General features: G+C 39.8%; 1 protein-coding gene across 1 annotated transcript in view; it reads left to right on the top strand.

Annotated features, from left to right (window-relative positions):
- Positions 1–2,742: 2,742 nt before the first annotated feature.
- cip2a (cellular inhibitor of PP2A) overlaps positions 2,743–14,529 on the top strand; it is a 16,124-nt gene continuing 4,337 nt past the window's right edge. Inside the window, exons 1-17 of the mRNA XM_008396870.2 lie at positions 2,743–2,947; positions 3,168–3,270; positions 4,379–4,526; positions 4,607–4,719; positions 5,070–5,164; positions 5,236–5,332; positions 7,035–7,157; positions 7,414–7,559; positions 7,647–7,722; positions 10,662–10,901; positions 11,757–11,919; positions 12,240–12,387; positions 12,525–12,624; positions 12,697–12,815; positions 13,358–13,535; positions 14,152–14,226; positions 14,328–14,438. Coding sequence (XP_008395092.1) covers positions 2,853–2,947; positions 3,168–3,270; positions 4,379–4,526; positions 4,607–4,719; positions 5,070–5,164; positions 5,236–5,332; positions 7,035–7,157; positions 7,414–7,559; positions 7,647–7,722; positions 10,662–10,901; positions 11,757–11,919; positions 12,240–12,387; positions 12,525–12,624; positions 12,697–12,815; positions 13,358–13,535; positions 14,152–14,226; positions 14,328–14,438 — 2,130 coding nt within the window. The 5' untranslated portion in view covers positions 2,743–2,852. The remainder of the gene's footprint in view (positions 2,948–3,167; positions 3,271–4,378; positions 4,527–4,606; positions 4,720–5,069; positions 5,165–5,235; positions 5,333–7,034; positions 7,158–7,413; positions 7,560–7,646; positions 7,723–10,661; positions 10,902–11,756; positions 11,920–12,239; positions 12,388–12,524; positions 12,625–12,696; positions 12,816–13,357; positions 13,536–14,151; positions 14,227–14,327; positions 14,439–14,529) is intronic.

Genomic DNA, 14,529 nt, shown 5'->3' on the forward strand with positions numbered 1-14,529 from the left:
TTTGAACCGGGCTCAGATCATGGGTCAGATGTTAAATTGTTTTACGACCTTTGCTGTTTCCTCTGCTGTCTTATCTTGCCTATCCTCCCTCTTTGAAGTTTGATAATAAAAGACGAGCTGTATCCAAAGATTGGCAGAACACACGGTGAGCGGCTTGGAGGAGCAGTTCATTGTGCTTTCTCCTTCTGCAGAAGTTTGGCTAAAAACTCATATACGTTGTCTGTGGTTCTCTTTTTCCATGTAGGTTTCAGAAAATACCTAACATAAATAATTTAAAGAAATGACTTTTTATGTTGTTTTAAAATGTTTAAATATAAAAATGAGTTAGTAGGTGATCTGTTCATGATGCACAATCTTACCAAGAACCTGCCAAACAATAACGGAAATGACAAACCAAGATGTTCTCTTCTGTCACACACACCCTGACCTCCTTTTACTTCAACCCTTCAGCTGTATTTTTAACTGTTCAGCCCTCTACACTATCTGTACTTTCTGAAGGTTTAAAAAAGCCTTTTGGGTCTGGGTGGCGCTGAAGGTGTGAATCACATTCCTCACTCTACCATCTACTGGTCAGCTGAAGTGATGCTCTCCTCGTTTATTAGCATGTGAAGCTTGTGCTTCAGTTTAAAGGCGCTGTGCACATGCGACTTTTGCACCTTGAGGGCAGAAAACCTGAACAATAGGATCTCATGTGGCTTCCTTATGCTTTGCATGTTAAAAACCTCGTTACGATCATGCATCAAAGTGCATGAGAAGAGGCTGAAATATGAGTGGCTGTATGGACAAAAACATAACCACACATCCTGCCTGTTTTCACAACTCTTAGTGACGCTGCTTTCAAGCCCCTTTTGTTGTTTTTCATAGATCTTCTCTAAAATCGAACCGTCTGAAAACTGAGCTGTCAGTTTTACTGTTTAGATTACTTTCAGGCTGCACGTTTAAAAATGTTTAATATTTTATTTCTAATACAACAAGGGGAGGTGGGAACTCAAACAAATAAAACGAGAGAGGCTGTCAAACTGTAGCTCTGGTTTAACCACAGTTTTCTCAGTTTGACGTGTTCAGAAGAATCAGCAGCAGAGCTGAATCACAGAGGCCCACTGGCGGGGAGTTTATTCATTCTTATCGTTTTTAAACCCGAGATATTTACTGTTTTAGGTCAAATTAAACAACATACTCTTTTCACAAACGAGGCGATTACCATTATATTATAGACACAACTGTTCAGAACCAACACCAACTCATTCTGATGAAATTATTTATTTAATTTTTACTATTTTTTTTCTGGGCCAGTTATGGTTAATCAATTAAATATATATAATTTACCAAAGTGCACCTTTGCTATAAGTTCATTTAATGTATTTTTTTAGATATATTTTATTTTATCTAAAATAATAAAAATAACTTTCTTGGGGTAGGGTTAGGGTTACAGGCTATAATTAAATTTAAGTTACATGTTTGTGTGTCCATTTTGAAATGTAAAGCACAATAAATAGATCTTTGAAAAAAATAACCTTCTTTAACATAATGATGTTGTGCTATCATGTGGATTTAGAAACTTAATCACAGTAAAATAAATAATGAAAATATTTATTTAAAATCTAAAATTACAGAATATTAACATGTTTGGTCATATTTTGTTTTATTTGTTTTAAATTGAATTAAGCATTTAATTTGTCTGATCAGTCTTTGTTCTCATTTAATTTTATTAAAATCTTAAAGTTTTATTCTTCCTTACAAGAATTTCCTCAAAATATGAGGCAGATAATGAGGAATAAACAGAAATTGGGAGTAACTTTTATAGTTACATTGAGTAACTTTTTGGGAAAACAAATCTATAGGAAGAAGCTTTTTACTTCTCCTTATAGAAGTAAAAATAAGTGTTGCTAATCTTAAAACTTGTGGTACCGTCACTGAATGAAGAACAAACATGTTTCAACCAAAAGTACAACAGATACAGAGACAAACCTTCACTTTATGGTGAGACCTCCTGTTCGCACAAAAATATTTATTGTTCTGATGTCATTTTCAATCTGCTACAGCCCTTTGGGTCATTTCAAAAATATACAGTAAACATTACATTTTGCCATTGGAATTATTTTACCCCGTTCTAAAATAAATGTCTTCATTTTAATCTAAAATACAAACATTTACATATAGTGCTATATTTTAGTCTGTCTCATTGTCATAATAATCAGATATTTTGATCAGCTCAGTACCTATGTAGTCTTTTTACCAAATACTTTTTAATTCTTATGTGAATAATTTCTTGGATGGCAACTTTTACTTTTACTTAGGTAAAGATTTGTTGAAGTAGTGCTACACTTTTGCTGTATGATACAAATGGGCTTCAAAATGACATATATGAAAAATTAACACTAAAGCAAAATATTTTTTCCAGGCCTGAAAAACAATAATTGAATAAATTGCAGCAGTATATTTTTACTTTTTGTACGACTTGCCGTGATATAATTGAATTGCGGTACTTTTTACGTCATTTTGTTCATTTTAATTTACAAATAAATAACATTTTTAATTATTTGATTTTTGTTCTAGTTTGTTTTGTTTTATGCTTCATCCAAACTTGATTCTGTCATTTTAAAGTCGGCGGCTGCTGCACTTCCGCATATGACGTACTTCCTTCCTTCTGAACGACTGAAAAGAGAGAGGGACTCGGCGAAATAGAGGGCTTTAGTTTGAAGGATAAAACAGTTTTTATTCATGATAATAATTCAAATTTCAGTGGAAAATATAATTTTGTTCGAACAAAATTGACTTTGATAATAAATAGAAGTAAAATATGACTTTTATGTGAAAATGAGTTAGCTCGGTCTCCCCCCTTTTCTCCCTACATGGTTCGTTCCTTCTCCATTCGAAACCGAAGCGGGAGGACGTTACTGCCGGGGAGGCTGTTGATGTTTCCCGAAGACAGAAAAAAACAACCCAGGTACTCAGAAACAAGCAAACAAAGATTTACTGTGACACATAAACACCTGAAATATATTTATTATTTAACTATACTCCTCGTTTCGTCTTATGTTGTGAAAATGTAGCGCAATCCACAAACAATTGTTGGCAGCTTGAGGGATCAAAGATGGACGCTAGTTGAAACGAGTAGTAGAATTTGGTTGCTAAATCGTTTTAACTGGCGGTTTTTCCTCCTACAGGATGGACATAGCGACGTGTTTAAAGTCTCTGCTGGTGGCCATCCAGCAGTACAGAGACAGCAGGACCGTTCAGCACACTGCGCAGCTGCAGAAGCAGGTGGAGGTGAGCGCTAAGGCGGTTGTTTTGGGTTTTCTCTGAGTCGGATACCTACACACTCACACACGTCTCTTATTAAGGTAGAGCGAAAATAAATACGTTTTATAGCTTCATAATTCTGGAAATGTTCTGCTCATGGTCACAGCATGTTGGAGTAGATCTAAAGAGGAGCAGCAAAAGCAAAGGAGGTGGATTAGCAGAGCTACCAGCAACTGATGGTGTCATCTTGGACGTTACTGTGACATTTTCGTCTTTGCTGCCTGGAGGTTGAGCTGTTAGTAAATCATAGAGCAACAGTCAGAAGCTTCTTGACTCCAGAGGTGGAGAACCCAAACGCTGGGCTTCACTTCAACATATTTTATCCATCCAGGAAGTTACTGAAGTAAGAGCAAAAAGTCTACCCAAGTACTGTAGCGGATATAATTATCAGTCATTTGATATTTAAAAATTACACAATCAAATGACATAATCATAAAATATAAAGTTATGTGGAAATTTAAGTATTTTAAGAACCAAAATGACAGTAATTCACGTAGGCAGCAAAATATTAAATCGGGCAAAAGAGAATTTTTCCAAATCAGTTTCTTTCAAGAAATAAATAAATTAGATTTTGTTTGCTAAATGCCTGAGCTCTGCAACATTAAAACGTGGATAGAACTGTAACTACATTAATCATAGCTTAATTTAAACGCGTCTTTCATTGTTGCTGCTCTGGATCAAATTCTTTTGAAAATTTCTCTACTTATAATGAACTGAATGCTAAAAATAAACATGGTAGTTTAAAGGTTATTGCAGTTTTTAATATTTCTGTCCTGCTGATTCTATGCAGGATCAATGTGGGAAGTTTCAGTGTTTCATCAGTGCATTAGCTTATTTTTATAACTACTGAGCAGCTTTTTGTTTGTTTCTTTTCTATTTAGTGATGAGCTCAAGGTTTTCAAATCGACCTGATCTTCAGCTCCCTGCACAGATCAGATCAGTTTCAGATCAGGATTCTGTTTGTGCTGCAACAAAAATCTTATATTCCTTCTAGTTGCTGGCTCCATGTTGGTGAAATGAAACCAACATGGTGGTTTGAAAACTTGTCAGTTTGTGATTTCTGTTTTGCTTCCAGGAGCTTTCGGGCCTGAAATGTGACGGCCTGCTGTCCTCGGGTCAGTTTTTACCCACAGAGTGTGTGAGTGGACTGGTGGAGCTGGCAGGAAACCCAAGCACCAGTCCGGCCCTGACCAGCGCCATCATCTCCCTGCTGGCCCAGCTGGGTGAGTTCTGCCACTCTGGTCGGGTCGGGTCTGATTCCTGCTCTCTTTCTGCATCGCTGCGTTTTGTTCTCCTCTCTCAGGGAGTGATGACGCCAGTCGGGAAGTTCTTCACAGCAGCTTCAACCTGACCAGCACGCTGGCTGCTGTCATCCATCACCATGGCAACTCACCTGGGGACCCTCTGGTGCTGCAGGTGGAGACAAACAGCAGCAACATGGAGAAACCTTTAAACTAACATTTAAAATACAACACTTCTTCTTAAAGTACTAACATATTAACGAGGAAATAACCTGCTTTTGTTTTTATTTTTGACTCATATTTTGGTTTTTACATATGATTTTTCATCATAAAGCCTGATGAAAAACAGAGTTTATTCTCGTTTCGCAAATCAAGATGGACTCACAGTCAGCTCTGCAGAAGCTCAGTATTATAGAGGCCAATACTTACCTTTTACCTGTTTCACTTGTTTAAATTAACACGTTAACACGTCTGCTCTGCAGTCAAACTGCAGATGATTTTAATGATTTAAATTTTGTTTTTCAGTGTCTCCAGGTGCTGCAGAAACTGACGTACAACACTTGCACCTTCCAGTTCTCAAACTACATCCGCGAACTTATCAATTTTCTCCTGATCAACATGTAAGAGCCGTAATCTGCCGATGAAACATGAGCGATAATCTGCTAATCTCATCTCCACCGTTTCCCCTCAGCCAGTCGCAGAACGAGGTCGTGGTCATGCCGTGCCTCGGCCTGCTGGCCAACCTGTGCCGGGACAATCCGTCAGTGCAGAGCCACATCAAGTCCATGGTGAGTTACCAGCGCCGCTCAGGTTTCGGGACTAAAGATATCAGACAAGCTGTGATAACCGCTGGCATAGAGCTTCACACGTCATATTAAAACATTAACACCCGATTTCGCTTCTTGAAAGTTCCACTTCTGTTGTTTCAGACCACAGAATATTTTATCTGTGATGATTCTGGGGAGCTTTGAGTCATTTGGGCCAGCAGTGGTTCTGGACTCTGATAAAAAAATATTACTTCACTTAAATACACACAAAGAAAGGCCTGTCACGATAACTAATTTTTCTGGGCAATAAATTGTCCCAGAAGTTGTAATAATAAATGATAAACGATGATATTGTTATTCTGAGACCATTTTCAGCTGATATAATGGTAATAAAGGCAAAATAATTCAAGAAGACTTTATTTAGGATTAATAAACTTTACATTCTAACAAACATTTATCACTGGAAGACATTTTAAATCTCCAGAAACAACAAATAAAATTAATTAAACAAAATTGTGCTTTAAAAAATGTTTAGTTGAGGCCCAAGCAGACTGAAAACTTTATCATCCAGTTTACGGTAGAAAGAGAAAACAATAAATTGTGCAAATGAAAATTATTGACCTCGACAGATAAATTATTGTGACAGACCAACACATACATTAAAATGTAAGAAAGTAATTCAAATAAACATTTTATTGCCTAAAATGCAATAGCAACATTTCTTTAGTGAATGTTTGTAGCAAAGCAGCTAAAGAAAATCCTTGAAACACCAACATGTGAAAAAATCTCAGGCGTTTCTGCTGGGTTGAAGTGTAGGGATTATTTTTTGGATTAGCAGATTAATTAATAATTGGATATAAAATGAGATTAATAGATTTCTTTTGCCAAAAGCCAAATAAAAATGTTGGATTCACGAAACGGGTTAGCCGGATGTGATGATCAGAACTAAAGACGATAGAGATTAGAGGTGCATTGATCCGATACTAATATCTGTATCGACTCTGAAAACAATTTGGTGACGATATTTCTGATCCATGAGGGCAGATCTATTCACTCTGATTCTATACTCTGAGTGACATCATGCTTTAGTTTTTATTTTACATTATTATTCCTGGTTTCACTTTCTGAACCATTACAAAAGTTTGTTGAACTTTAGTTTTACATGTTTGTTTTTGTCAGTTATTTTATTTATTATTTATTTTAAATTGGCTGTTTTATTCCTAATTGCTCTGACTCTGAACAAATACAAATTAAAGTTGTTTTTACATATTTGACCAAACTTGTGAAGCTATTGGTGTCTAAATGCTCTGTGCTGCTGCAGAGTCATCAAATAAATGTGTAAATCAGTACATAGATGTCTGCGTTTAAAAAAAAGAAACATTTCGAGTCGATTCAGCTGCTTATCGGCCGATTCTAAACCTCAGATATCGGTGCTGTGGATCAGTGCCTCTCTAATAAAGATATCTAGATGGGAGACCAGATTCAAACTTTCTGCTCTGCCTCAGACTCCAAGCTCACAACAAGATGTTAAATGTTTTATTTATGCCAAAAAATGACTTTTTCATGGAATTTAAGACACATTTTGAGGAGATCATTGATGATTTAGCTTCAGTTAGTTATTTATGTATAAATCTGGAAGAAACTCCACATAGAAGAATTGGCCCCCTGCTGTTTTTGGATGTTTGGTTCCTCCTGTGTGTAAACGTGTATTTTAACTGTACAGGAGAACGTGAGGCAGCTCTACCGAACTCTGATCAACTTCCTGGCTCACAACAGCCTGACGGTGGTGATCTTCACGCTGTCCATCCTGGCCAGCCTGACTCTGAACGAGAAGGTTGGCGAGAAGGTGAGCAGAAACTTTCTGATTTTCCAACGTGAATAAAATCCAGTTTTACTCATTTTAGGGGATTTTTGGATCCTTTACTGTTTGGTTTATGATAAATGATGCAGCCGTAAGTCGTTTCTGGTTAAATGTTGCATCTGAATGCATGGAAATTGTCACACTGATTATTAGTTCAGCTTCCTGTTTTGTTTCCTGTCTGCATCACAAAAAGCTTCTGGTTGTTTCCACCTTGAACTTGTTATGCTTTTTTTATCTGCAGCTTTTTGAGGCGAAGAACATCCATCAGACTTTCCAGCTGGTGTTCAACATCATCGTGAACGGCGGCGGCACGCTGACCAGGAAGTACTCCGTCGACCTCCTCATCGACCTGCTGAAGAGCCCCAAAGTAGCCGATTACCTGAGCAGGTGGAGTAGATCTCTTCAGGCCCAGACGTTCACCTGCTGCTCTGTCTGACTGCGCCGCTGTGTCTGACTGTGCTGCTCTGCTTCCAGGTATCAGCACTTCTCTGCCTGCGTTTCTCAGGTTCTGGGGCTGCTGCACCTGAAAGACGCCGACTCGGCAGACACGGTGAGATGCACAGACACTTTGAGTCCAGAAAACCTCAATCAGTCAATCAGTTTATTTGCAATTCAGCAACAGTTCATTTCAGTTTACATCAGAAAAATGCAAAAGTACAAATTCATAGAAGACAGTCAGTTATTGAAGCATTACATTTTGTGTTTACACATCAATATATTGATTAGTGTTTCATTTATTTTGTTTCAAAAGCAACTCTAAACACGTTCTTAGCCTTGATTTAAAGCACATGTGTCAAATTCAAGGCCCGCGGGCCACATGTGGCCCGCCATGTCATTTTATGTGGCCCCCCGAGCGTTTTATAGGCCCATGATTGACTTAAAATAGGTTTTCAGCACGAATTGACTACAAACTACATCTCCCATAATGCATTCCGATTGTTACCAGCCAACATTAYGGCTTCTCGCCACTAGAGAGCAGTAGAGTCACCTCAAGCTGCTTRTTGATTTTCCCAGCGAATAAAACTGAGACATCACAAGCTAACGTCAAAATGTCCAAGAAAAGAAACATCGATTTACAAGACTGTGAATGAAGATGTGTGTGAGTTGGTGTCAGGGCGGCAGGTCGCGCTAGACTTTTTTTGTTATTCGTTATCTTGACCGACAATATAAAAAAAATCGTTCATGTACTATTTTTATYCGTGAAATTACAACCATATTAACATCGGCTATTTAGCCGCATTTTATGCGGTTTAGTTGATATTCACCGTGAATCCAGATCCCATCACAAATTAAGCAGGTAAATGTATCTACATTTTTCTCCGTAGTGACAAAAACCTCTGACTGAGGCCTCAGTAACTTTTAATAAAATAAATTAAGCGACTTCACTTAAATTAGCATCACTTCACCCGCTGGGGTCTGAACGCAYTTCCTCCTCTGCAGAAAAATCTGCGCTAATTCATCAGTCAGTTGGATCTGTCTGATCCAAACAGATCAACTGAACTCTGAGTGTTTTGCCCTGTGCGCGGTCCGGTTTGCGCTTTGACCAGGATTTTTTGTTGTTTTGCGTGTTTTTGCTTCTCCGAAACGGACAGATGTTCAGATGTTACGTCTGCAGCTCCTCCAGRACGCCGCTCTCCTGGGTAATGTGCACCAAGAAGGCTCCATTTGTTAAATCTTCTGGATGAGTTACTTCCAGCGGTTTTTAATTCTTCCGCAGTGGTTGAGCAGCGGACTGCGCATGTTACAGTCTAATTAACTTCTGCGTCGTCATTTATTTCCTCAAGATAAATTACCGGCTCCTCAAATGGATTAACACAACGTTACATTCTCTTTAGTTTTATCTAGTCTGTAATGGAGACTTGAATTTAACGCGCCATTTCAACCAAAAGGTTTGAATGCGCTTCCTAACCAGACGGTCCAAAGCGTTATTTAACAATATGAGGTGTTTAATCTATTTTTAACATTGTATTTTCATACATTTATGCTAGGGCTGCCCAAGTCTAGTTTTCCAGAGCTACTATCTGCAACTTTAGATGCGTTCCTTCTCCATCACACCTGGATCATTGACTCATTATCAGCCTCCACAGAACTGAGTTGCTGCTGATGAGGGAAGTCAACCTTTTGTCTGTGGTGTTTTAACAGGGATGCATGTAAAAGTTGCAGTCTGGAGAACTGGACCTGGGCACTCCTGATTTGTACCGTCGATGTGGCCCGTTGAGGGAGGCCAATATGCTGAAGTGGCCCTCGGTGAAATTGAGTTTGACACCCCTGATTTAAAGGAACTCAGAGTTTCAGCTGTTCTGCAGTTTTCTGGAAGTTTGTTCCAGATTTGTGGTCATAGAAGCTGAATGCTGCTTCTCCATGTTTGGTTCTGGACCTGAGAGGTCTGGCAGGTTGATCAGCAGCAGCAGATCTTTAATATAAACTACCAACAGGATCTTACTCTCTCAGTGAAGGTCTGTAGAACCGGGCTGATGGTTCTGTCTTCCTGGTTTTAGTCAGAACGCCAGCAGCAGCGTCTGGATCAGGCAGATCTGTGAATGACACTTTGTTCATTAGGCCTCTTATCGCAGCCTTTGCATGTGTTGACGCTTTTTCTGCTCTGATGGCTTTAATCTTATCGACATGAATCAGCAGAACAGGAAGTAGTTTGTGGTGAATTACTTTACAAAAAACAACAAGCCTCCTCGGCTCCACTGATAGATGCATCTAAAGACGGTCTAAACCATTCATATGTATGCAGATATATTATCTTGAAACATTTCCTCATACTTTACCTCCTTTACACAGAAATATTAAGCAATGGTAATTATTTCTATAAAATAATCAGTGAAACCTTTACATCAAGTTTTCCCGACCAAACATGACTGTTTTCTCCAGATGGATTGATTCAGGCTGATGTGAGTCGTTACGCAGCAGCAGCAGATAATAATGTTTCCCACGAGAGCTTAACACCTAAAAACAGTTGGTTGATTTATATCAGCAAGTGGAGAAAAGGAACTTTGTGGTCCAGATGTGACACTTATCACTCCTCATGTTCTGCAGGTTTTGCTGTAGATGCATGTAATGTTTCAGGTTTTTATCATGCATATCCTGTTTTATTGTGACTTTTTTCAGCAACAAGGCATCAGCTGCTTTAGATAATAAAAACATAAATTCAGTCATCAGTTATGAAAGAAGCAGGAAATATGACATTTAATAAAAAAACATCATCAGGCATATTGGTCAATATTCCAGTTATGAATCAAAAGCAGCTCTAACCAGGTGGGATTAAAAGGAACTCAGTGTTTCAGCAGTTTTACAGTTTTCTGGAAGTTTGTTCCGCCTGAATTCAGGCGCTAAATCAGGAAGTCAGATTTCTTTTCAATCATATTTGGTACACAGAGCATTTTTATAATAGCTAAAGTTTAAATATTTACTGGATTGTGCTATAAAATGGCTCCATGTGTCTGGAAAACATGATGCAGCCCCTTCTGTGTGTCGCTGCAGGTGCTGCAGCTCCTCCTGTCCATGTGCAGCGTCGCAGCTCTGCGCTCGCAGCTCTGCGCCGTCGTCTTCCGGCCGGCCGGCGCCAAACTCAGAGCTGCCGGCCACAGGCAGGCGGGCGAGCAGAACGGGGGCCGGAAAGCCGAGTGTGGGCTGGCTCTGGTGCAGTGGCTCAGCTCGCCTGTGGAGGGCGCCGAGAAATGTTCCCTGCAGACGCTGCAGCTGCTGACGGAGCTGCTGGAGGTAACCTGACCTCATTCACCTGATTTCACTCAGAGGATGATGATCATTTGTTTCTGCTGTTAAATTACATTTCCCAGTTTTCCCAGCAGAGGGCAGAGTACACTTACTGAAGAGACACTTCAACTCATGTATACTCAAGTAAAAGTAAAAAGTATCCATCCAAAAAGTACTCAAGTAAGAGTAAACAAGTATTTGGTAAGAAGTAGTAACTGATCAAATTATCAATCATTTAATATTTATAATTACATCATCAGATGGACCAAAATATAAAGTTCAGTGGAAATTTTGGTATTTTAGAACCAAAATGACAATAATTTATATAAGTAACAAAAAAAATTCAGGCAAAAATGTTTTTTTCCTAAATCAGTTTCTTTCAATAAAAAAACGTCTGAAACTAACAGAATCTGCAGGTGTGTGTCTGTCTGGTGGATTTCTGGTTAAAATCTGTTTGTTTTTCATTCAGCAGGTAGAAAATTGATCCTTCACAATAAAAGTACTAAAATTATTTGTTCAAGTACATGTAATTGAGTAAATGTAACTAGTTACTGCTAGTTATGTACTATGATGTATGGATGTAAGTTCAGAGTATTTTAAGGACAAAAAGGATAAAAATGAAATGTTCAGCAGCTTTTGTAAAGTGGTACTCTGCCCCCTAGAGGACAAGCTCTGCATAGGCGTCTTTTAGTGACCAACACCTGAAGCTCTTATTTTAATCCACTGCTGTGTCTTTCTCAGTAAATGACCTGAAATCTGAATGTTGTTGATGCATAATAAAGATTTTCTTAGTTTTTATGTGTGTGTACCTTTGAGTCTTCCTGTTCTCTTCTGTCCTGATGGGCGTCTCTGTGCATCCAGGAGTCGCTGGGAGAGGAGAGCGTGTCTGAATCCACGCTGAGCTTCGTGGAGATGCTGCTCCCAGTGGCCTTGGGGCTCCTGAAGGGCCTCGATCCTGCAAAGGGAGACGCTCACCTCAGGAAACACTGCCACCGCATCACCCACGTCTGCACCCTGCTGCTCAATATCCTCACCCACAGGCCCGTCAGCGCTGTGATGCTGCCTGGGAGATTTAAAGACTTAAAATTCTGCATTTTTTAAAACGAATGTCCTTTTCTGTGGAACTAAGTGTGTACAGATGAACAGTCATGACAGAAACATGGGGTTCATCTTCATCTTGTTATTCCTTCAGTCATTTATAAATGCCACATTTTCAAACTCAGTATTTATACTAAGAAAGCTAAATATTTAGCTGCAACTTAAAATGATTTACCAAACTAAACATTTAGTTAGTAAGCTAAATGGTTTACTAAACCGGGTTGTTTCCTTCACCTACTCCTCCACCCCTGTGCTGCCAGGACGCCACCAGGTCTCTGGTGTCGTCTCAGGTGAGCGCTCAGCTCTGCCTCTCTCAGGTGGAAACTCTGCTCTCCTGTTGCCATAGCAACAGCCCCCTGACCTGCCTGCCTCCCGACTCCAGTAACAACCTCAGGTGAGTCAACATAAAACATTATGGAAAGATGTTCATTATGAAATGATGTTGTTTTCCAGTCACTAAAGCTGTAAATGTTTTTATTTAAATTGATCCGTAGTGGAGCAGAAATCGTGACCTTGTGGTTTTCCTTCCAGCCAGTTGTGTGCAGAAGCTCTGCTGAAGGTCCTGGAGCTGATGAGCCGCCTGAGGCAGCAGGTGCAGGACATGGAGACGAGTTTCTACAGGATGCTGCAGGTGAGCAGCCGCTCCCATCACGCCTCGCCACTTCCTGTCTAAATGCTCAGCCTCTCTCCTGAAACCCTGCAGGACCAGAGGACGGTGACCCCCCTGTCTCTGGCTCTGACCTCACACCGCAGGGAGCGCGTGCAGACCGGACTCGCCCTGCTGCTGGAGGCCACGCCCCTCCCAGACTTCCCAGCACTGGTGTGAGTGAACCAGTCACCATAATGAACTTTACTGGACGATCGGTTGATGTTAATGCAATAATCAGTCATATCTGTGAAGACAAGAACATTTCCAACTTCTAATGCTAATGAACGTTTGACACTGGAACTGGAAGATATTTTAAATATCCACAAACAAAACAGAAACAATAAATAAAATAAATTATAAAGTTTATCCAAGCAAAGTTGTCCTTCAAAAAATGTTTATTGAGACCAAAGCAGTAGACTGAAGAGTTTTATCATCTGGTTTTTAGTAGAAAGAGAGAAAAATGATAAATCAGGCAAAAGGAAATGATTGAGTTCAATTTAATTTATCATTCAATTAATTGATCTATTGCGACTGTGAGTCACTACTTGGAAACATGATGAAAATAACTTATTCACACAGTTCGGCTATAAACATTAAAATCTCAGTTTTTACTTTTTAGAAAAGAAATGACAGAAATAGTTTCCTGCCGTTTGGCTTCCTGTCGGCCGTTAGGGCTGCAGGATCTGCTGCTGACTGAGTCCGTTTGTCCTGCCAGCCTGGGGGAAAGCATCGCCGCCAACAACGCGTACCGCCAGAGGGAGGCGGAGCTCTCAGCGAAGCGCGTCGCCGTGCAGGAAGTCCCGCCTCCCCTGATGAGCACCAGCATGACGGACGCCTCCGGCGGCAACAAGAGCGTGAGCAATCTGGTGGAGAAGCTGCAGACTGGCATGGAGGTAAAGACCCTGGAGCCGTTTCCACAGCAACGACCTTTCACCTGCATGGAACTTTATGGGACAAAATGGAGAAAAATGTTCTGATTCTCCTGTTTTAACAAATACAGCGATGAACTCTGTAGTGCAGACTGTCGGAGTTTCATCTGACTCTGCAGGTGTTTTCTGGTTTCTCCTCCAACCCTCTGGAGTTTATTTAGAGGCATCAAAGTGAAGGGGAGAGCAAATCCCAGGTGCATCTCAAATCTCTAGCTGTCAAAAACATTAAAGCTCAAGTTTGTTTTTAAAAATGGGACAAAATGAATTGATTCTGGATGCACCGATATGAAAATCTGGACTGATATCCGACACCTTTGGGGAAAAAACTTCAGAGTATGAATGAAGGCACTTTATTTGTCCTGATTTGTATTTTCTACCAAAGTTTTCCTAAATTAGAAGCTGAAATGTATTCATTACTTAAAACAAGCTGATATTTCTTGGTGAAAAGTTACTTTCAAATTAGTTTTATCGTATTTCAAGCATACTAAGATTTTTGCTCTGAAAACTACTCCAAAAATACTTGGTAAGATTTTGTGCTTTTGCAGTGTATAATTTATTTGTTCTGATTTTATTTTTGTAGCTGCAGGAACCGACGAAGGACTCGCCTCTTTCTGAGATCATCGACGTTTACGAGCAGAAGCTGGCTGGGTGTGCTGTAAGTTGAACAAAACGTCAGTAAAATACCCGATCAGCTGCTTTTAGATCTGCTGTTGATCTTCCAGCTGATCTCCTGCTGCCTGTCTGTCTGTGTTTCAGTCGAAGGAGAGCCGCCTGCAGGACCTGCTGGAGGCCAAAGCTCTGGCTCTGTCTCAGGCCGACCGTCTCATCGCTCAGTATCGACTGCAGAGAGCTCAAGCTGAGACCGAGGTGAACTGAATCATTCTCATTATGAACATTGAGGTGAACTGAATCATTCTCATTATGAACATTGAGGTGAACTGAATCATTCTCATTATGA

Source organism: Poecilia reticulata, linkage group LG20, assembly GCF_000633615.1.
Source record: "Poecilia reticulata strain Guanapo linkage group LG20, Guppy_female_1.0+MT, whole genome shotgun sequence".
Classification (NCBI taxonomy): domain Eukaryota; kingdom Metazoa; phylum Chordata; class Actinopteri; order Cyprinodontiformes; family Poeciliidae; genus Poecilia; species Poecilia reticulata.